General features: G+C 35.9%; 3 protein-coding genes and 2 long non-coding RNA genes across 8 annotated transcripts; 2 read left to right on the top strand and 3 right to left on the bottom strand.

Moving 5' to 3' along the window:
• Window positions 1–243: 243 nt before the first annotated feature.
• Window positions 244–3832, top strand: LOC146942667 (DNA ligase (DUF630 and DUF632)). 2 transcript variants are annotated; one of them, XM_085756729.1, is made up of 4 exons: window positions 244–1355; window positions 1584–1759; window positions 1959–2182; window positions 2745–3832. In XM_085756729.1, exons 1-4 carry the CDS (start codon window positions 416–418, stop codon window positions 3529–3531), a joined length of 2127 nt encoding a protein of 708 aa, XP_085612855.1. In that variant the 5' UTR covers window positions 244–415; the 3' UTR covers window positions 3532–3832. The 2 variants fall into 2 exon arrangements, with proteins under 2 accessions (XP_085612855.1, XP_085612854.1); XM_085756728.1 differs by having other exon boundaries at window positions 1581–1759.
• A 3983-nt stretch (window positions 3833–7815) lies between these two features.
• On the bottom strand, window positions 7816–10928 carry LOC146942666 (group 2 truncated hemoglobin 3-1). 2 transcript variants are annotated; one of them, XM_085756726.1, is made up of 5 exons: window positions 10702–10928; window positions 10484–10614; window positions 9915–10057; window positions 9808–9830; window positions 7816–9509 (listed from the first exon to the last, which is right to left on the bottom strand). In XM_085756726.1, the coding sequence occupies exons 1-5, from the start codon at window positions 10836–10838 to the stop codon at window positions 9458–9460; spliced, it is 486 nt and encodes a 161-aa protein (XP_085612852.1). In that variant the 5' UTR covers window positions 10839–10928; the 3' UTR covers window positions 7816–9457. The 2 variants fall into 2 exon arrangements, with proteins under 2 accessions (XP_085612852.1, XP_085612851.1); XM_085756725.1 differs by lacking the exon at window positions 7816–9509 and having other exon boundaries at window positions 9551–9830; window positions 10702–10927.
• Window positions 10929–13304: 2376 nt separating this feature from the next.
• Window positions 13305–16700, top strand: LOC146942665 (uncharacterized). Its single transcript, XR_015032820.1, has 5 exons — window positions 13305–13721; window positions 14169–15226; window positions 15366–15475; window positions 15579–15791; window positions 16154–16700. It is a non-coding gene; the product is annotated as an uncharacterized LOC146942665 (long non-coding RNA).
• Window positions 16701–17674: 974 nt separating this feature from the next.
• Window positions 17675–20485, bottom strand: LOC146942664 (uncharacterized). 2 transcript variants are annotated; one of them, XR_015032818.1, is made up of 4 exons: window positions 20074–20485; window positions 18271–18338; window positions 18098–18165; window positions 17675–18015 (listed from the first exon to the last, which is right to left on the bottom strand). It is a non-coding gene; the product is annotated as an uncharacterized LOC146942664 (long non-coding RNA). The 2 variants fall into 2 exon arrangements; XR_015032819.1 differs by having other exon boundaries at window positions 18271–18333.
• A 241-nt stretch (window positions 20486–20726) lies between these two features.
• On the bottom strand, window positions 20727–22417 carry LOC146942663 (uncharacterized). Its single transcript, XM_085756724.1, has one exon. The coding sequence runs from the start codon at window positions 22149–22151 to the stop codon at window positions 20967–20969; it is 1185 nt and encodes a 394-aa protein (XP_085612850.1). The 5' UTR covers window positions 22152–22417; the 3' UTR covers window positions 20727–20966.
• Between the last annotated feature and the right edge of the window lie 477 nt (window positions 22418–22894).

Here is a 22894-nt window from a genome sequence, read left to right as displayed (position 1 = left end):
ATTTTTTGATTCATTAAAATAAGTGAGTTTCGATTCACTAAACTTAATTTAAAATATGTAATTAATTTAATAAGAAAATATTTTATGAAATTGAGTGAAAAAAAACGTATTTTTAGGAAATTGAAAGAAGAGAAATATGAATGTCCTCTGGAAATATGACCGTTGTTTAGTTTTATGATATGATAGGGTAGACAAAATTAAACTCGTTAGTCTCATCCCATCACCGAATAAACTAAACTAAACAAAACAAAATAATCTGTGTTGGGTTGTATGTCACTACACAGTTCATCCTTCTCTCTCTTCTGTCCTCTCTCTCTTTGTCACCAACCATTCTCATTCTTCACTCAAATCTATAAACCCTTCTCTTTTCTTCTCATTCTCATTCTCAAGTTCAATTTCCATTTTCTAACTCAAAATGGGTTGCGCTCAATCACGCATAGACAATGAAGAATCAGTAGCACGTTGCAAAGACCGCAAAAACTTAATGCGTGAAGCTGTCGCCGCTCGTAATGCCTTCGCCGCCGGTCATTCAGGTTATGCTATGGCTCTCAAAAACACCGGCGCCGCTCTCTCCGACTACGCTCACGGCGAAACTCATCTCGACGACATTGAGCTTCATCCACCGCCTCTTCATTCTGATCCTAAACCTCCACCGCCTTTGGAAGAATCCCTCCCTCCTCCACCGCCTCTTCCGCCTAATTTCTCACCGGCTTCTCTCAAACGCTCTGTAACATTGCCGCCTGTGTCGTTGCAGTTACAGCACCGCAAGATCGGCGTTGGAATTAGTGGTGGAGGTGACATTGTTGAAGAGGTGGAAGAAGGGAAAGGCGGTGATGCTGATGGACAAGTTCACGCGCCTCACGCGCCATCTTCTCCTTCTTCTGGGAGTAAAGTGATGCCGCCACCGCCTTTGCCGGATTCCAAGAACATGGCTTGGGATTATTTCTTTATGGATATGGATAATATGGGAAGAGGTTCTTTGAATGAGGAAGATGAGATTGAGAATGAAGAAGGTGAAATTGAAGGTGAGAATGTTGATGTTAATGGAGGACATGTGGAGGATGAGATTGAACCCAAGACACCGGAGAAAGTTGAGGTTGATGTGTATAATAAGGAGCATGAACATGTACATGAGGATGATGTGATAAGAGAGGCTACACATATTATTGAACATTCTAAAACTGCTCCTGCTGAGTTTAGAAGAGCAATTAAGGTGGTTCCTTCTGTTACCCTTATGCAGATTCTTAGTTCTCTTGATGATCATTTTCTTAAAGCTTCTGAGACTGCTCAAGATGTTTCTAAGATGCTTGAAGCTACTAGGTTGCATTATCATTCTAATTTCGCTGATGGTCGGGGTAATGTATTTTCTATTAGATTTTTTTCCTTTATTTTATTCAACTTCAGTTAATGTTTGTAATTGTGACCAAAGTTTTAAATCGCGGGCACGTCAAAATCCTTGATGTCATTATCCAAATTGCGGTCCTAGACCTTTTTTTTAAAACTCTAGTTGTGTGAAGTTTAAGGTTTTTAGTTAGCTGGAATTGACATGCAAGGTTGAGGCTGATTTGCAATGACATTAGCAGGTCACATTGATCATTCTGCTAGAGTCATGCAAGTGATAACATGGAATCGGTCATTCAAGGGTGTATCCAATGGGGAGGGTGGAAAAGATGATTTTGATTCTGAAGATAAAGAAACACATGCCACTGTTTTGGACAAGTTGTTAGCATGGGAAAAGAAACTCTATGAAGAAGTCAAGGTAGATGTCATCTTCCATTTTTGACATTTATACTTTCCTTCATCTTGTTAGTTAGCTTTCTCATTGTTTTTATTTGATTTTATTTTCCACTGTACTGTCGTGTTTTCTATTACTATTATTGCTAAGTTTTTATTGCTATTTGTAACTTGTTGCTCTTAATGAGGGCTTGCCTTTTTAAAATTTCACTTATTGTCGACAGCAAGGTGAGCTTATGAAGTTTGAATATCAAAGAAAAGTTGCAATTCTGAACAAGCAGAAGAAGCGTGGCGCCAGTGTTGAATCATTAGGAAAAACTAAAGCGGCCGTAAGTCATTTACACACAAGATATATTGTTGATATGCAGTCGATGGACTCAACAGTTTCTGAAGTGGACCATATTCGCGATTCTCAGTTGTATCCAAAACTTGTTGCTCTTGTTATTGGGTAAGTATTGCCAATGGGAAGTCAAAGAGATATGATCGATTATCCTGTGCTTATTTGATATCTTAGTGGTAGTGAATAACTATGCTTGAATGAAGAATAGTGAAAGAAACTCGAGCCGTTGTGAACTTCCTTGAAAACTTCCTTTAACCAATGACAACGTCCTAAATTTCATGCTTGTTGGCCTGAATTAGTCTTGAATGTTAGATAATCCAGCATCCTAGTAGTAACCGATGTTGCAAAATATATTCTATAAAATTGTAAGTGGAACATCCCAATCGAAAAGCATTTTATTATGCAGTTTAGTACCTAGATTCTCAATCTATATTTGTCATTTAAATTCTGAGCCTAGATACCGAAGTTTATTTTAATGTTGTAATAAATGTCCTAATAATCGTGTCACTTTACATGTATTGTTTCCTAGTTTTCAATTTGTTCTGGTATTGGCTGCTACATGATCCAAAATTTTGCTAACACACCAATCAAGTACCAAGTTTCTATTTTTTGCATCACAAATGGATTTTTATCTTAACCATGATTCATGAATCTACTTGATTTCTTTCAGGATGGCCAATATGTGGGAGAATATGTTCATGCATCATGACAGCCAGCTGAAAATAGTTACAGACCTCAAATCTCTTGATATTTCTCAAGATCATAAGGAAACAACCAAGCATCATTACGACCGCACCGTGCAGCTTTGGAATGTAATCCAAGAATGGGAGTCACAATTTGAGAAGCTTGTGACTCAACAGAAGCATTACATCCAAGCTCTTTATAGCTGGCTCAAGTTAAATCTCATTCCCATCGAAAGCAACCTAAAAGAAAAAATCTCGTCTCCGCCAAGAGCCCAAAATCCACCAATCCAAGCCCTTCTTTATGCATGGCATGATTATCTCGACAAGCTTCCTGACGAGCTAGCGAAATCTGCTATTACCTCATTTTCTGCAGTGATAAAGACGATCATACTTCAGCAGGAGGAAGAGATGAAGTTAAAGGAGAAATGTGAGGAAACTAGAAAGGAATTCTTGAGGAAAAACCAAGCTTTTGAAGAATGGTACCAGAAGCATTTACAACGAAGGGGGCCCGATGATCTAGAAAGAGATGATGTAAATACAAACAATCCGATCTCGGAGAAGCAGTTTGTCGTTGAGAGCTTGAAGAAGAGATTAGAAGAAGAAACTGAATCTCACAAAAAATTGTGTGTTCAAGTAAGAGAGAAATCACTCCAGAGTCTCAAAACTCGCTTGCCTGAGCTCTTCCGCGCGCTATCGGATTATACTCATGCGTGTTCTGATGCTTATGAGAAACTGAAGTCGATTGCCCACGCTCAAGGTGGTGGTGCGGCGTGACAAGCTTTTCTGTTCTTTCTCTTTTGAGAAAGTTAGTTTATGTGTAATTTTAAACCTAAGTTAAGCTGCATCCTCACACAAGAAAGCAGCATACATGTTTTAGCTGAACATGCTGATTTATCAATCTTGTGTGAAAATTTTGCCATAGCTTTGTAGGTTCTAACCATCCTTAATTATGGAAAGCACATTTGCCTAAGTGTTCAATTATGTGCCTTAAGATAGTGTTGTGTAGGGTAATATTAAATTATTAATTATGTAAGTTGAAAATTTAAAAGTTCCTATCAAATTTAAGTTAATCATATACTATGACTCATTATGCTATTCATATGATATGTATCCAAGTGTATGTTTGGTTTCACTTTTAAAGGAGTCAAAAGTGATTCGAACATGTTTGGTTCCCTAAAAAAAAAAAAAACAAAGTGCATACATATAATCAGAGAAATGTGTTCATTATCCTTGACCTGTGAAAAATGAAGATGGAAACGGAATCTCAACTTCAGTGGCGGTATCTGGTTTGGCAGTATTTACACTGGTGGAATAAGTTAAAATCTTCAATTATGGTCAGAATAGTATCCATGTGAAACTGATGAAAGGAAAATATTTTATTTAAATAAATAGTATAATATACAGGAATTACATCCTGAGTTGGTGAAATAAGAATCCTATGTTTTGTAGAATTAGAAAATGGTTGTGATGATGATATATAGAATTTATTGAGAAGGGTGTGACTGGAATGGATTATGGAATACTGTTTATTCTTATTTTTTTTAATAATCATAGCTTACATTTCCATATTTGGCGGCTGCAAGTGTAAAACAATGACTCGTTCTGCACGCAGTAGTATAACTTTGACACTTCAAATAAATACAATTCATTTATTATTGTTTTTTCTCTTTAATATCCAATGGCTGTTTTACATTACATGAGACTTTAATAGAATTCAATCAAAGTGTCTAAATCACCTGGTTGTTGTCATGGTGGGCGGTCTAAGCCTAATTTCACCTCATCAATTATTATATAAGGGATTATGGATAAGATTAATGATAGATAGTTTCACACAACAAATAAACTTAACTGCTTTCAAAAACTAGGTAGTTAGACATTGTAAATTAAAATAAAAAAATCTTTAAATAGAAAGGGATATGCTAAAAAAATCCCATTCACCTTGGCATCAAGCTTTTGAAGGAAAACTTGGTATAGTAATAGAAAATGGATATGAAGAAGTACATGTTTGGTTCAAGAAGAGAAGCAAGGTTAGGTAGGAGCTACACAACAAAGGCAAACTATCATAGCAATATTTCACCAAGCAACTATGATGGTAGCAAAAAAACAGTATGGCAGAAGATTTGGAGAAAGCTAAAAAGAGATAAGAAGAAAGTTTTCAATTCTCCTTCTCCTTCTACTATAGTTGAAGATGGTCATGTATCATATGATCAAGATACATACTCAATGAACTTTGATCATGGAGCAGGTTGGATGGAACCAGATAATCTCCCTCGTTCGTTCTCAGCTCGGTATGCTGATCCATCTTGGATCTTACCACCTAAATATTTAGTTGGTCGATGATTAGATTGTAAAAAAAAAAAAAAAAAAAATACAGCTATTTTCTTTTTCTGTTCTGGATTTTAGAGTCCATTTTTCTATATCATCGCAAAATTTTACTATCTAGTATTGAGGTGTTGATCAGATATACTAAAATTTGAATCAACTTATTAGAGTGTGCAATCTTATGATTGTAAATTTATTAGAGAAACAATAATATATGCACAGAAATTTTAATAGAAATGGTATTTAGTATGAACAAGTTTTTCACGAAACTCATGAATGTGATGGAAATCACAATGCTATATATTGCAATAGAAAACATAACGAATACATAGTGACAAACTATGATCGATTGATTCACACCACTACCTGGGTGTTTTGCTGAAAATAGGGAACTTTTGAAAACCTTTTCGCTATGTATAACACCTCTCATGATGGAAAAATAACACTTTCCAGATTTGACGGAAAAAAAGGGTAAGTGAACAAAAAGTGATCAATTATGTCTTTTTGAATGTTTCATTTATCTTTTCCTTAAAAGGAGCATTTACAAATATTTATCACTTGAAACTTGAAAGTTTATTATTGCATTATTCCAAGTTCAAACAATATATTTCAGAAGTGCGCTTGAATGAGATGATTCTAGTATCTTTTAGTTTAATCAAAGCGAATACAACAATGGTTAATTGGTTCAGAAGATATTTTTGTTTGAAAGATTAAAATCTCCCATTGTACGAAAGGTGATAATTGTTGTAACCAAAAAAAAAAAAAAAGGTGATAATTGTTGCATTTAAACCCTTGATTTCTTTGTTTTCATTTTCCTAACAATTAATGGCGTTACGTTGCGAGTTGTGATATCAAGTAGTGGATTTTGTGTTTGTTGTTTCTAGCAAGTAGCAACGCAATAATGATTTGCTGTTCAGAATTGACCTCATTGTCGCAATGAAGGAAAACTACAGCAGACCATAATCAAATAAAAAGGTACACGAAAGTTGAATGTTTCGGACTTTTGCGTCTTACCAAGTAAAAAATGAAAGGGAAATGCAATGCAATGCTAGTGCCTTTTTTTATTGTTCCCAACAAGAAATGTTCACATATCATCTACTTTAAATCTTACTGACCATTCCAAGTTAGAGTTCGATCATGGGTGGAACAATTATATTTATGAGACATTGTTAACTTTTCGGTCGAACCGCAAGTTACTAGAACTCATTCCCGTAAAAATCAAAGGGTTAATTAAAAAAGAAAGGTTATGCTAATTTTTTATTTTATAGATCATATATAAAAAGTTCCTTTTTTTCTACCTTCCATTCCATATTTTCTGTGGTAGTAGTATATGTAATTGAGTTCCGGTGTATCCACGGAAACTTGTCGTGCTCTTGGTGCTCCCCTAGACTTCAACAAAAACATCTATTTTGACATACTAATATAATGTTAGACGGACGTAGAATTAGTTAACTTATCGTTATCATCTGTAAATTCTGTTGGTGTGTTGTGGTGGAGTAGGTCACGGCAATGATAGGAGGTAAAGGTGGTGATGACGTGGTGGTTTTGCAGGGGTGGCGACGATGTTGTTTTGATGGATCGGTGGAGAGAAGAGTCCAACTTGGGATGGTGTGGTGGTGGATCTGAGATCTGCGGTGTGGTGATGGGTTTGTGCGGTGGTGGTGATGAAGTGGTGATATAGAGCATCGAAAACACCGCAGTTGTTTTCGTGGTGGCTAGGGGTGTGTGGTGGTGGTTGATGAGAGGGTCAATGGGGTTTATTGGTATTCGTGGTGGCTGGTGCTGGTTTTTGGTGAAAATTAATGGTGGTTTTTGTGGTAGTTAATGGTAGTTTTGGTGGTGGTGGTGCTTGTGGTGGCTAGTGGTGGTTATGCTTTTTGTGAGTTTTCTTCTATGAGTTTGTTGTTGATGGGGTTTTCAAATACACGGATGTTAGACAGTGTGGCTTGTTTAAGGTGCGGTTACATGGGTTTTTGGTAGGTTTGATGATTATTTTGGAGAGGTTTTTCAACGGTTTGACACAATATTTGTTTCTGCTATTGCACATGCGTTTAGACTTTGGTTTTTGGAGATGACTTCTCGGTTTGATATTTAGTTTTTATTGGTTTCGAGGGGAGGGTGTTTTTGGTTTGTTTGTAGAAGTTTGCTTTTGATACATGGGGGTTTGTTTGGGTGTTCCGTATATATAGGTCACATTTTTCGTTTGTATGTTGCTTTTTAAGTCTACTAGCCTAGCATTCCTTGTGCTTGCTAGGATTCTTTGTGGTTTAAATAAATTTCATTTTAACTTTTAAAAAAAAAAAAAAAAACAGACACGTTGCTCTTAATGGAGTAAAGGAGTTTCATAAAGTCATAACGGAAATTTCGTCAAAAATTAACAATAAAAACAAAATTGCTTAAACGTTTAGCAGGAGGCTCCATCTTAATGCACATGCTGCATAATGTTAGTTTAAATAATGAACTATGCATTGATTATTAAAAAAATTCCTTAAAACAAAAAATTGACCGTAAAAAAGACACAGTAAATAGTAATTTTTGTCATGAATGTTTAATGCCTAGCTATAATAGTTCTTCGGCATATAATAGTCCATGATTGTGCATTATATTAATTAAAATAGTTTTTGATGTTAAAATATCACGTTATTACTGTCATATTAGTCCCTCAATATATATATATTTACGTTATTTGTCAGCATTAGAATATTATTTTAACGTTACAGACTATTTTGACTAACGTAGTATACAATCGATTTTTTTTTTTGAAGAAATCAAAATGGAATATATTAACAAACCAATGGCACAACTTTAGCTCAAGGCGTACTAAAGCGACCACTCTAATGTACAATCAGTCTGTCAAATATTACAAAAATATGGTAAGTCGATACCCAAACAAAGTAACAGGTCTGACCACCATCTCTGAGAACCAAAAACAAAAGTGGTGTTATTAGCTTTCAACCACCACAAGGAATTATGTTTTACCTTGTCCATAATTTGGACAATTGGCGTTTGGATATTATTAAATAGTCTGTTATTACGTTCACTCCAAACTAGCCAAATGCACAAAAGCCATACTAGCTGAAGAAATGATCAACAAGTCCTCGAATGACAATGAATAAATTGAATAAAGTGATCATTGATATTTTGGGGATCTGCACCTGAAATGCCAATCCACGACCTTACATGCTGCCACAAAGAACCGAACAATTCGCAATGAAGAAAAAGATGAGCGGCTGATTCATCGACCCCACACCCAGCCACACATCTAATGTTGTCAGCTTGGAGAATGCCGCGCCGGTGAAGGTTATTCTTGGTTGGCAACCTGTCACGTAACAGTCTCCACGCAAGGATAGAGACCTTTAAAGGAACCTGCTTATGCCATATTAGATCATTTGAAACCTCTTCTAAAGGACGAACCTGAGTAGTGAGTATCTGATATGCGCCTCACACAGTATAACCAGCCTCAATGTCCGGGTTCCACTGCCACCTGTCAGAAACATCAGATTGCAAAAAAATATCGTGAAGTAAATGCACACACTCCACTACCATCTCCTCCTCTCACGCCCATAACCTCCTCCTCCATCTCCACGCCTCACCCTCTGCCCCCCAACCTTGAGAGAACATGTCAGCCACCGTACTCAACTTATTCGAAGCTAAGTCAAATAGACGGCTAAACCGCGTACGCAAAGGGACATCACCTAACCGCCTATCCAACTAGAAAAAAGTATTCGAACCATCCCCCACCTTTTTCGACACCCTCTCTGAGAACCAGCCCACCCCACCTGCGTCTACTCCCTCCCTAACCGCCTATTTTAAAATTTTGATATATTAGTAGACTATTATAGCTACACGTTACTCATTCCGGTACGAAAATGATTATTTGCTGGTAAACAAAACTATATGTTGAGATCAGACAAATTAATTATTGTGTGTGAAAATGTTTTTTAACTTGGTGAAAGAAGTTTGGTATTTGGTGAGCTTTTAAATATTGCATTTATGTGATAGAAAATATTGACCCAGAGTAGAGCTTCAAATGTTGAGAAAATGGTGGTTGTGCTTGCGTCAGTGTGCTCTACTTGTAAATACCCCAATGATAAAGTTATTGGATGAGTTTGGGGTGTTTGTGGTTTGGTTTAGAACATTTTTAGGGTAAAGATTCATACGATCAAGAGATTAAAATGACAAACGGTTTAGTTTGGTTTGGATTGCTTCATGAAAATCCAATATGATTAAAAGCAACTTGGATTAGACAGATTCATTTGATTTTATCATTGTATATTGATACACTATGTCAAATAATGTCTAAATGTGTGCATAACAATGTATTGACCGATTTAGAGTCAAATTGGATACAAAATCGGTTGTTAACATCAGTGACATTTTATAATTGGTCCCATATATAAGTCTCAAACTCATTTAGCAAATTTAGAGCATGATTGCAAAGTTTTGTCCTTAAATCGAGCACTACGAAAGCTACAATAATTCGATCACTAAATACCAATTTTTAGCTTATCAATGATACATTAAAATATGAACAACGACATGAACATCAATAAATTTTTTTGTTACACGATCATCAACAGTAATTGATGCTGGATAGATTTGAAAAACTATATGAATTGTATAATACTAGTTGATAGATCCTTCAACCTTTAAAAGTTTTTACATGGATGCCTTCCAGCTGCATCCTTGCAAGGGTGAAGGCTTTGATTCTTCTTTTCAACTCCGGCAACAAGAAAATATGCAGTGTGCCTAAAAAGTAAAAACACAGGTTGTTATATCATGAACATTATTTATTTTTATTGATTTGATTTCTGCAAAGTGAAGATAATAAATCTGAAAAAGTTAATCAACATTATCTTGGAATCATGATCTATATCTGAAATATTGTCCAATGCTTGTTGCATATGAAGTAACCACCTCTCGGCAGCTTCATGTGTCACAGGAAATGGTCGATGTCTAGTAATTAGAGCAGGATGTCCTGTAATGTGAAGTACGGTAGCAAATGAACTAAGCCACACATTTATTAGAGATATATATATGACCTAAATATATATAGGTTTCAAAGCTTAGGCAATAATCACTTATAAACTCATTGTGTAGTAAGTTCAAAACCTGTCATTTTACTAACCATCCCCAAATAAAGAATATTATTGACTAAATCACATACACTAAAAAAAAATTGTTAGTAGTGTTAAATTAATCAAGAATTAATAGCATTTTTCAAAATATATCTATAATAGTATTTATTTATTTTTTGAAAAAAATCTATCATATTGTTTGCTTACTTGAGTACAAAAAAATCAGTAAAATAGTAATCACTAATTAGAAGTATTTTTCCGAAAAGTTAAAAATCTAAAAGTGTTTCTATGAAAAGTGAAATAAAAATAAAATAAAGAATATTGACCTCTTCTCTGAGAATACAGAGGAGGACCTCCCATTCTCTGGACCAAGAATTCGTACTGGTTTTGAATTGCTTTGTCTTTATCAGACTTGGCAAATATTGAACCAAACCACTCCTCATCGTCATCATACACTCTATTATAGCACAACCATTAATTGTCATGAACTTAGTAAAGAAAGGTTATTTAATATTGAAATATATAAGTTGAATATATATAGAACCTGTTGTAGAAATTGGTGGAAAGGTTAATGAAAGTTTGAAGGCCTAGCTTTTGAAACAAGTTGGTGTCATCAATGGCAAAAGCATGATTTGTCTCAACACCACTCCATTCAGAAGCCTTCTCTTGCAGATTCTGCATCTCTTTCTAATTATGTGTGTGTGATGAAGCAAAGTGCTTTGTCGCTTCCATATTACTATAGAGCTTGTGGGGTTTGCGTGGATTGCACGGTCTTTGTGAATATTAGGGTAAATATCATAAACATCATGAATTAAATAATCATTTTTTCGGTAAAAAAAAATTATCATTTATTTTATTTACTACAACTATGTTAGTGAGCATAATCATATAGTAAACACCTTACGATAGATAAATACCGGGGGTTCGAAACCGCTTCTAGTCATTAAACAACTTAACAAAAAAATACAATAATCTAAATAAAAATTTAATTATATTCAACTTGGTTATCCAATTTTGTAACCACGTGTTCCAATCAAAGACTCTTACTACTAAGTACCAATTTTCCAAATCAGTAAAAAAGAAAAAAAGAAGAATGATTAATACAACGAAAAGTGGGCTAACGAAAATTTGACGACCGATCAAACTATACCTACCTTTATTGTAGTTGACCCCATGTTGGCAAGTGGAACCATTTTTTTTTTTTTTTTTACACTGAAGCAATTTACAAATCGTGAGACATTCGTTGGATATATTCACGTAATATATAGCAGCTCTCAAAAAAATATTGTAATGTGTAAATTGCACTATATACAGACACACAAAATCATTCTTGAAACAAACAAAAGCCACATAACTGAATCCATGACTTCAGCGAAGTAATTTGGCAAATTTTGCTATCTGATTTATGATATGGGAAATGTTATCTTGTGCCCTCAAGGAACAAGTTAAGAAGCCAAAGATAGAAACATTTTGTTGGAAATTGTGCATTCAATATTCTTGAAATTTGAAATCTTATCTTTTCAAGACAAAATTTATTATTTAATTCCATTTTTAGATTCTTAACATGTGCCCTGAGGGCACAAGTTAACACTACCCAAACTCTATTAATTCACACTCTACTATACCCCTTCAATTCACCTAATAAGCAAATTATCATTTCCATGCGTATACACAATAGCTAAATTTATGCTAGCTATAGGCAGGGGAGTAGGGATGGAAATGGGCTAGGCCGGGCCTGGCTTTGTAAGGCCTAAGCCTGGCCTGCTTTAAAAATTATAGGCCTGAGTCTGACCTATTACCCGTCATAGGCTTATTTTTAGGGTCTGGCCTGGCCTGGCCTTTTTAAAGGCCTGATGAAGCCTGAAAGCCTATTTAAAAGCCTATTTTACACTAAAGTCTAGCAACATCTATAAGCCTTCTACTAAATAGGCCAAAACATATGAAGGTCTAAAACACACGAATATATCTGCTACTAAATAACGAAATCTTACGAATGTCTAATCACACAACTATACGTGGTACTAAATAACTAAATCATATGAAGGGTTGAGTTTATGAAAAAATCTTCAACAATATCAATAACGGAAGATATATTATATATAAAAAACTTAATAGACCGGCCTGACGGGCTTAATAGGCTTTTTTCCAAGCCTTAGCCTGGCCTATTTAAGTAAATAGGCTTTATATAAAGCTTGAGCCTGACCTTTTTATTAAACGAGCTGAGCCGAGTTAGGCTTTAAATAGGTTAGGTCGTAGGCCCCTGTCGGGCGGCCTGGCCTGTTCCCACCCCTACAGGGGAGTCAAGAATTAATGTATTAAAGATTGCTAAACAGAGTAGCAAAAGACACAATATTATACTACACGGTGTATTGATTCTTTTGAGTGGATAGTATATTGAATTAATTTGATCATAATACGTACATAAGCATTGGGCAGTTGTATGCAATAAATGAGAGAGCTTAATTGTAGGGTAACCTTATAAGAGCATCTACAATGGTGAGGTCTTTACCATTTAAGACCTGGTACCTAATAGGTACCCTCATTGTGGAAAAAAAAAGTGAGGGTCTTAAAAGATGCAAGGTCTAAATTAAGACCTCATTCTTAAATGGATCCACATCACCTTTTTATTAAAATAATAATTAAAAAGTGTATTAAAATAGATAGTGTATTAAATAAATAATATTGGTGGGACCCAATTAGACCTTTTGTTAGAGGATCTCCATTGGAGTGGTTGAGTACCTATTAGGTACTATTATTAAAAAATTATTAAAAAGTGATGTGTCAATGTGAGACCCATTTAAGACTTCAAAGATGAGAGTCTCCATTGTGGATGTTTAAGATAGTGTTACTCACTAGCCATATTAAATTGATGTTTTAGTCCTTGCATCGTACGTAGATTGAACATAGCTCTCATGATTCATTTAACTGCATGGCTATGTTAAAAAGAATGGGGCTACCATCTTCCAATTTGTTATCTTCTATACATATATAGAAGATCTAAAGCAAGTAACATTAAGAGCAACCAACAAATCACCCTGACAGCAATCAAGACACAGCATATGCATAGTCTCTCTCACATATTTATTTAATTGGGGCTTCAAGAATTCAAGCATTTGTATCATGCTTTGGTGACACCAGCTGACGTCCTGATAGGTATACCACCATAGGTGGCAATACCACTCCTACACCCACATAAAAAAATGACATATGGCAATGTGGGCCCCACACTCCACTAATTGTCTCTCTTTTCCTTTTTTCCTTCATCCCTCTCTTCTCTTTTCCTTTTTCCTTCATCCCTCTCTTCTCTTTTCCTTGTGCCCTCTCTTCTCCGACCGACCGCCGCTGTCGGCCCCACCACCACCACCATTATCATTACCGATTCCCTTCCTCACCACCACCTTTTTTACCATCACCGGATCTGCTCAGATCTGTTTTAGGGCGAGTGGGAGAAGATCTCTTCCCAAATGTTGTCGTCTTCGTCGTCGCTGTCGCGCTCTCTCACCATCGTTGTCCTTAAATCAATCTCTCCATTTACTCTCAATCTGTGTTGCTTCACCATTGAAGGTGAGTTATTTCTTGTTTTTGCCTCTTCCAACATCTGGTCTGATTGATTGTTTACATCGAGGGTTATTTGTATTTAGGGTTATTTGAGTTTTATTTCCATCATGTGTTTGGTGAAAATGCAGTTCTGGTAGCAGCTTCAAGCTGAAGCAAAATAGCGAAGAATCTAATTATTTGTGTTTTTGTGTGTTCAATTAGAGGTAGATCTTGTTTGATTACAATCACATATGAGTTTGATGGGTCAATTTAATGTTTATGGTACTGATGATCCATCAATTCAATGTTTATGTAAAGTGGATATACAACCTTGGGTGTTTTCAAAGATAAAGGGTTGTAAGAGTTTAGAAGCTTATTGTTGTAATGTTGTAAGATTGATGTGTATTGGGATCTTTCTTCAGCTTGATTTTGTGTTGGACCTGAACCATTGGAGGTTTTTTTTTTTTTTTGTAGGAGTAATTGTTGATAAACAAATGGTTCTTCTTGGTTGGTTGCTCAAGTTGATTAATTCACAAAAGTATTTTCTATGTTTGAACAGAAGCTTTTATTTTGATTTCATTGATAGGAACTGTGTTTACATGTTAAGAGAATTTCATATATTAGTATGCTTTATCATTTGAGTAAATATGTTTCCTGGATACAGAAAATTGACCGACTCGGCCTCAATCGCAGTCGGGTGAAATTTTGAAAACTTTGTTATTTCAGTATATGTTGTCGATGTTTCACTTTCAACATTTTCCCTTATATTATGTTTTCAATAATTCTATCTTCTTGAAGCCCATCTTTAATAGTTACAGTGATACTAGTTAATTACATGATTACATTGATCGGTTAAAAAGAGTTTGTAAGCAAAATCCTTGTTATTTATCTTCTCTACAGTAGCCTATGAAGTATGAGATGTTAATAAGCCGTAATGTTGCTTGTTATAACTTGATATAGTTTCTAATTATCTTAAAGTCAGGCGTGTTTATGGAGTGATGTGCTGTTTAATTTTCATGAGAGAATAGTATGCAGGTAGAACAATTATGCAGGAAGATTTAGCTAAGAGCACAAAGCTCTTACCCTGGTTCCCTCGCCCACACTTTCTTTCCCTTACGGTCGTCGATGCTGGGTGTCCAAACTTGGAATCAAAGGGCAAAGTCATCATGGTTCTCTGCCTTACTTAATTTAGAGATATTTAAAAAAATAAAACAGGATGCACTATAGTTTTTCTCGTATATTATAACTGTTTATATTCATATATGTGAACAAATCTCATTATAGTTCAATCAATTTAGTTAGAAATCTAACTAGTATGCTATGGTGTTTGTACTCGCCTTTAGTTTGTACTATAGTTAGTGTGGAAGTGAATCCCACTATAATGAAAACTTCTCACTTACATAAATATAAACATATATAATATACAAGTGTGATCCTTGTCTTATAGTTTGGATCGATAGCGAAATTGTGATGCAGGTGAAGAGGTTGAAGTGGAAGTTTTGAGGAAATCATACTATACTTGTTGATTGACTGTAAGTTGAGGTTTATTGGGTTGTTTATAATTGACTATTTGGTACATATTTTGGAAATCCTGTTTTCGTGTTTAGAACATGCATGTCTCGAGATAAAATTTGGGATGCTCAACCTGTTTCTTATGCAAATGTTTTGCAGTGGTGTTTCTCTCAGAGGTTTTTTGGGGCTGTTGCATTGTCACTTCCATCGTATGGTAGCCTTTGATGTGGCGCAACTCATGAAATTGGCGGATGTCCAATTTATGTTAGGTATAATGATATTCAGCTGCAACTCTTTTCTTTATACACATTCAAGAAATGGACATAGATTTAATGGAGGTTTTTTGTTTTTATCTCTATGATGGTTTTATAGTGATAATCCACGCAACCTCAACTTTGATCTTCTTAAGAAGCTGGCAGGCCTACACATGGCTCTCTTTTTGTGATCCGACGAGAGATACGACTAGGTTTATGCATACAAATCAGGTGCTATTAGCTGGTGTTGGTTGGACATGAAGATATTGAACAGAAACTATCTAATGTTTCCAGGGCATCTAAAGATCCTTGAGTTTCTAAGCAAATAATGGTATATAATCTGCCATCTCTTTCCATTTTTTATGTTAGTCTGTCAGAAACTTGCTGCTATGTACATAACTAAATGACCTTGAAAACAATTATGCTAAAGCAATAATTTGTTTTTGTTCTATAAATGGTATGATTTGTTCATGTTTCTTCAATTTTATGGATAACAACACATATTTTGGACTGGGCAGTTTCTATGTGAAGATAGCAATTTGAAACCCTTTGTATGAGATTGTAGTTCATAGTGTAAACCTTTTTATGTCTATGGATTTGAGTAATCACATTGTCGTAGTATCTACTTTGTTATTTTGATATGTTTGTAAGACTTGCTATTTTGATAATATAACAGTTCATGATTTTTTATAGTGGAAGTTTGGATTCTTATGGTGTATAACAGTTCGTGATGGAGGTAAAAAAGAAGGCTTAGCTCATAAGTAAGTTTGAGTCTATTCTCTGATGAAGATCTACAATATTGTCGTAGCTTGGGAATTCTACATTATAATACCAAGCAAAGGTTCGGGTATCCACATGATGAAGATCATCAAATGTATCAGATGATGAAGATCACCAAGCATCAACCGTGTTCACTCGAATAAAAGACAAGTCAAGAAATCGTGTCAAGAGCGGGGTTCTTGGAACACCGTGGGTGAAGAGTGATACGAGGAAGAATAAAAATAGTGTAGTGGCGTAATCAAAATTTAATGTAAATTTTTTTCATGCTCTTTTAGATTGTGTGTTTGATTTGCCTAAAACAAGATTATTTATACCTGGTAAAGATAAACTAGCCAAATATATGGTATGTGTGACCATATTTTTTAATATGCGTGACCACTATTTTTTCAGAAATTATAACTTGTCCGTCTTTAGGCGTGATAAACTCGTAAATTGTAAAATAAGTTATTTATTGTTGGAATTGCTTTTAGTGTAGTGATCAAATTAGATTATGTGCTTGATTCGCATAAAACAAGATTATTTATACATGGGAAATATAAACTAGCCAAATATATGTTTTGTGTGATCACATTTTTACAAATATGTGACCACTATTTTTTCATAAATTAGAACTTGTCCGTCTTTAGGCGTGATAAACTCGCGGATTGTAAAACAGGTTATTTATGGTTGGAAATGCTTTTAGTGCAGTGATCAAATGAGATTATGCGTTCGATTCACCTAAAACGAAATTATTTACATCTGAGAAATATAAACTAGCTAAATATATGTTCTGTATGACCACATTTTTACAAATACGTGACCACTATTTTTTCATAAATTAGAACTTGTCCGTCTTTAGGCGTGATAAACTTGCCGATTGTAAAACAGTTTATTTATGGTTGGAAATGCTTTTAGTGCAGTGATCAAATGAGATTATGCGTTCGATTCGCCTAAAACGAAATTATTTAAATCTGGGAAATATAAACTAGCCAAATATATGGTCTGTATGACCACATTTTTACAAATACGTGACCACTATTTTTTCATAAATTAGAACTTGTCCGTCTTTAGGCGTGATAAACTCGCCGATTGTAAATCAGGTTATTTATGGTTGGAAAGGTTGTTAGTGCAGTGATCAAATGAGATCATACGTCCGATTCACCTAAAACGATATTATTTACACCTGGGAAAGAAAAACTAGCCAAATATATGGTCTGTATGACCACATTTTTACATATGCGTGACCACTATTTTTTCATAAATTAGAATGTCTCATTGACAATTGGCTCGAATTGTTTTTTTTTTTTTTTGCACATGTAAGTTACAGATAACAAAATAAACGAACAATATAACCATAATTTTAAAATGTCTTTCATTAGTTTTCTATTGTGAGGCATGCAAACTTAGAGACGACTAGTTTTAAACACATGAAAGAAAAAAAAACATGGTTACACCTTTGTAAAATTGTGGTTACACACTTCAAATATTTGGTTATACATAATTTTCCTGTGAAAACAATATTATTTTAAGGCGAGTTATCACTGAAATATCAAAAGTGATAATATGTAGTACATCAAACAATAGAAAATACATGGTGGAATAAGTGCTTCAAACAATAAAACTAAAACTAAATAAGTTAGCCATATCATATACATGGCCGAATTAGTACATCACATAATAAAATAAAATTCAAAAAATTGAACGTAGTTGGTTGAAGTTGATTCTTCTGAGCTTGACTCGGATTTTTTATTGACTTCTATCAATGATTTCGTTTCAAAAACATGCCTTAACTGTACCTGAAAATGAACCATTTACACATCTATGGCTCTAGTCTGGGACAGTTATACAAACTTTGAAACCAAATCTAAGTGTACTTACATTACTTTCATTTGCCACATGAATTTTTTGTGTTTCAGATGGCCCATCTTGCGTCATTCATGTATGTCCTGTATACAAATGTATAAGAAAAGCAACATAGAGAGAAATATTTGCAACAAAGGCAATCTTTCAAAAGTTACAAACAATAAATAATTAAGAATAGAAAGACACACCTCAGGCTTGCCATAATTGTTCTTCCTAAATTTCAAGGATTTTGGATCAATTTGACAATTTGTCTGGTCTAACAGCAAAAAAATTGTTTAAATACATGACCTTTGTTGCGATATAGAAAGAATCAAAACCAAATGATACAAGAACAAGAACAATATACAAATAACAAATGTTCCACCAAACAAGTAGGCTATATGTGTATCAGAGAAAACATAAGCAAACCAATTATGTTAAGAGCTGCAACAAACAAAAATTAGGGAAAATTACATCCACCTCCCCTAAGGTTCATTAAAATGACACTGACATCCCCTCTAGTTTTAAAACTTACACTAACCTCCCTTGAGTTTTCATCAAATAGACAAACACCTCCCTCCTCTTCTAACACCGTTAATTTTTCCGTTAACTTTTTTTAGAGAGTTTTCCATTAACATTTAACGAGTACAAACTTCTATTGTTGAATCCAAAATTATGAGTAGATCAAACATTCAACAAAGGTATTACAAACATTTAAAAAGTTTTTTATTTGAATATCCTTTTATACAAAATTACCAATATCTCCGCAAGATGTTATACTCCAAATCAATTGGCAATTTGAATCTCGTAAGTAATATGAATGGTGCTGGTGATTCAATTGTTTCATGTTATTGAATTGAGAAGATAAAGATACACGAAAGATTGTTGTAGAGGCAACTTCATTTCATTTACCGGAAAAAAAGGTTTAAGAATTGCTGTTTCAAAAAGTAAAGTTTAAGAAGATTTTGATGATTTTTTCTTAATAAAAAAAATGGGATTGATTTTGAAAATCTGCCTCCATATACTACAATTGAAGAATAACAAATAAAGCTTTTAGAACAACGTGTTTTAATTTCAATGTAACAGAAGTTGGATGGTTCTAATAGAGGGGAGGTGAATGAATTTTGAAAAAATAGAGGGGGTGTTGGTTGTATTTACATTAACCTCAGGGGAGGTCGGTGTAATTTACCCCAAAAATTAACATTAATCATCAGTTTGCATAACAATCACATCCCATCAGTGGAAAGATGTTTAAACATGCTGAAACAAAATGACTCAAACCTTGAGCAAATTTAAATTAAATACACAATATTCTCAACACCTCAATTTGATGGATCAAAGGTGAATGAGAGGCTGCACAAGTCTTCACTATTCTTATCTCAAGATAACCCTCCACCAAAATTCAAGGTATGGTTGTATTCAATTCATCTTGATGGTGGTGCATGGCAATGCCACACCGTAGTTATATGATGTCCAACTTTAATATCATCCTATATTGGCCACGAGATATGTCAGATGTTCTATTGAATTTTGGCGACAAGCAAGAAGATTCACTATTATTTTGATTGAATGAATCGAGCTGCAATAGACGTAAACCATCCCTAAACACTTGATCCTCAATTATACTTCCAACACCATTCAACCAAACCAACATTATCTAAAGCTTAAGTGATTCCCAAAATTCTTCATCATCTTTATCAAGTCTAGTATTATCAGCAAATTAAATACTAAAAACCTAGAAAACTATCATGATAAGTGCTTATAACATTAAACCTAATTCATTAAATGCAAAAAATTAACTTTGATTTTGAAAAACTAATTTCAAAATCAGTGTTTACTAATTTCGAAACTAAGAAGAGTTCATCAGTGTTTACCAATTTCAAAACTAAAGTTGTTTTTCAATTATTAACATTATTCAATGTAATTTTTCAAAACCATTTTCAAAACACAAAATCCCTAAATTACAACCCTCAAACCCACAAATTGAAGGAAAAATTTGAGATAGATCTCACCTTCAACAAAGATGGAGAATCAGCAATAGAGGCAGTCCGATAATAGAGAGTGGTACATCTGTAGATGCAGTCCAGCAATGAGCCCAACACAATAAAAAGGGTCCAGCAATGAGGTAGTCCGACGAAATAAGAATATGGATGGGAGAGAGATGAGAAAAGTGAGGATGAAGGTTGGACCTTTGGTCGTCGCCGTCGTCGTCGCCGGAAACAGAAAAGGGTCGGTGGAGGTTGTGGAGATGGTGGAGGGTTTGAGAGAAGAGAAAGAAGGACAGAAAAAGTGAGGGTGAAGGAAGAGAGATAGGGTTTGTTTTGGACAAAATCACCCCTTATTTTTTACAAATGGACAAAATTGCCCCATGTCACATAAGGAGTGGTAGGAGGTGTATCACCAAAAGGGTGTTCACCAATCTTTTTCCTTTCAGTTTTATATGTAAAGGAGCAGTATCGTACTCTGCAATAAATGAGAGCTAATAAATATACAAGAAACCATCAGGTAATGTTGCACAACAGCCAAAGCCATTCTTGACACTTTAGTTGGATTGGATCTATTAATTAGTGTTTATATATATCTAGTCAAATAAGAAAATGAGCCGTTTGAAAGAATAATAGAAGAGAAAGTAGTAAAGTACTACTATTATATATGCAAGCTTACATACAACAAAACTAAATATATTCATAAAATTAGTAATAACAGAGATCATATTACATAGGTTTATAAACCTTTGTCTCCCATGCAAATAATACTAATTAACCAGAAGAGAATACCTATATAAAGCATAATTAATACTATTTGAATCGCACAAAAGAGAGGATTGTAGCTTTACTTAAAATTACTAGGCATTGACAGTTTAAAATAGATATAATGACTGAGCATTCAACACCAGCCATACCGCCTAAGGGCCGCCGCCACCACCGGCTCCAGCGCCAACTCCAATACCAGCACCAACTCCAAAGCCGCCTCCTCCGCCAAAACCACCTCCTCCACCACCGCCGACTCCTCCCCCAATGCCTACTCCTTTTCCAAATCCTCCACCAGCACCTCCGCCTACACCACTACCCCCGCCAAAACCACCTCCGCCTCCAATCCCACCACCTGCTCCTATACCACCTCCACCTCCTGCCCCTCCACCAATGCCGCCACCTCCTCCTGCTCCCCCACCAATGCCGCCGCCACCCCCTGCCCCTCCACCAATGCCACCACCGATACCATGACCTAATCCACCTCCACCACCAACACCTATGCCATGGCCTAATCCACCTCCACCTCCTGCTCCACCACCAATACCGCCACCACCTCCTGCTCCTCCACCAATGCCACCACCAATACCATGACCCAATCCTCCTCCACCACCAATGCCACCACCACCTCCTGCTCCTCCACCAATGCCACCACCGATACCATGACCCAATCCTCCCCCACCACCAATGCCCCCTCCAACACCATGACCTAATCCTCCACCATGACCAAGCCCACCACCTCCGCCAATGCCACCACCTACACCATGTCCAATCCCACCACCACCACCAAGTCCATCTCCACCTCCAAGACCCCCACCACCACCTACTCCTCCGCCAATCCCACCACCATGACCAAGTCCACCACCGGCACCACCACCAAATCCACCTCCACCTCCTAAACCACCACCTGCACCTCCACCAATGCCTCCTCCAACACCATGACCAAGCCCACCACCGCCACCAAGTCCACTCCCTCCACCTCCACCAATGCCACCACCAATACCATGTCCAAGCCCTCCACCAGCACCAAGTCCTCCACCTCCTCCGAGACCCCCACCAATGCCACCACCAACTCCACCTCCACCTCCAAAACCCCCACCAGCACCTCCACCAATCCCACCTCCTAGTCCTAAACCTCCACCAGCACCAATACCACCGCCACCAAACCTTCCATGTTTGAATCCAGGACCTAACAAATGTGGTGGATGAATGAATGGTGGATGAATCAAATGCTTATCATCCTTAACTTGTCTACCATCCGCCACTTCAAACAAGCCAGTGACAAGTAGAATATTGCACAGGATGAAAGCAACCACAACGTCATTAGAAAAAACTCTCATTGTTACTGAACTTAATAAATGTGTAGTAGTGAAAGAAGGAGCAGTGAGGTTATATTATATATATAGTGAAGGATGAAAGGTTGATTTCAATATTTCTCAACTGCCACATTTGAAAGAGGAGTAAATGAATGAGAGTAATAAGCTGTGGTTAGCTGTGTGAATAATAAATATTTCCAACTGTCCTCTTCTCTTCTCCTCTCAAACACGCTCACTGCTGAATGCTGATCTCCAAAAATAAACTCATGCATGTTTTTCTTTCTGATACGGTAACATGGTTTTTGACCACTTGGTTACTGCTTTTCCTTTTACACCTTATTGGCCATTACCTGTTTCAATCTCGTTGATCTGCACTGGGGTGGGGGTCTACCACTCTAGGACTAAGCTGCTTCTGTCGTATTTATTAATGTCTTCCACTGATAAGCATTAATGTCTCTACCAACCAATGTTCTCTAACTGAACTCTAATATTCTATTGGTGCTAGTATTCCATTTTATGGGATCGACGGGATCATATTTTAAGGGTCGTGTTAACCAGTGCCCCGGGGCACTGGTTGCCCCGGGGCACTGGTTAAGGAAGCGAATATAGTAATATTTGCATTGATAGTTGTGTAATCAATGCATTAAAAGCTTAAAAAGTATCTTTTTTGATTTAGAATTTCTTCTTTTAGCATCCTTAACCAGTGCCCCGGGGGCACCGGTTAACATTTTTCTATCTTTAATTTATGTACTCCCTCCAGTCTCAAA

This window comes from Medicago sativa, chromosome 3, assembly GCF_051527215.1.
Source record: "Medicago sativa cultivar Bolivia chromosome 3, Bolivia_mono, whole genome shotgun sequence".
Taxonomy (NCBI): domain Eukaryota; kingdom Viridiplantae; phylum Streptophyta; class Magnoliopsida; order Fabales; family Fabaceae; genus Medicago; species Medicago sativa.
The sequence above is the reverse complement of the archived record's forward strand: the minus strand, read 5'-3'. Positions and strand labels throughout refer to the sequence as shown.

Coding starts and splice junctions, on each gene's coding strand:
- LOC146942667 (XM_085756728.1), top strand. CDS start 416: ATGGGTTGCGCTCAATCACGCATAGACAATGAAGAATCAGTAGCACGT. Junction 1,356..1,580: donor TAATTTCGCTGATGGTCGGG/GTAATGTATTTT, acceptor CAATGACATTAG/CAGGTCACATTGATCATTCT. Junction 1,760..1,958: donor AACTCTATGAAGAAGTCAAG/GTAGATGTCATC, acceptor TATTGTCGACAG/CAAGGTGAGCTTATGAAGTT.
- LOC146942666 (XM_085756725.1), bottom strand. CDS start 10,838: ATGCAGAATCTGCAAGAGAAGGCTTCTGAATGGAGTGGTGTTGAGACA. Junction 10,058..10,483: donor TCTGTATTCTCAGAGAAGAG/GTCAATATTCTT, acceptor TTCACATTACAG/GACATCCTGCTCTAATTACT. Junction 9,831..9,914: donor TAATGTTGATTAACTTTTTC/AGATTTATTATC, acceptor TTTTTACTTTTT/AGGCACACTGCATATTTTCT.
- LOC146942663 (XM_085756724.1), bottom strand. CDS start 22,151: ATGAGAGTTTTTTCTAATGACGTTGTGGTTGCTTTCATCCTGTGCAAT.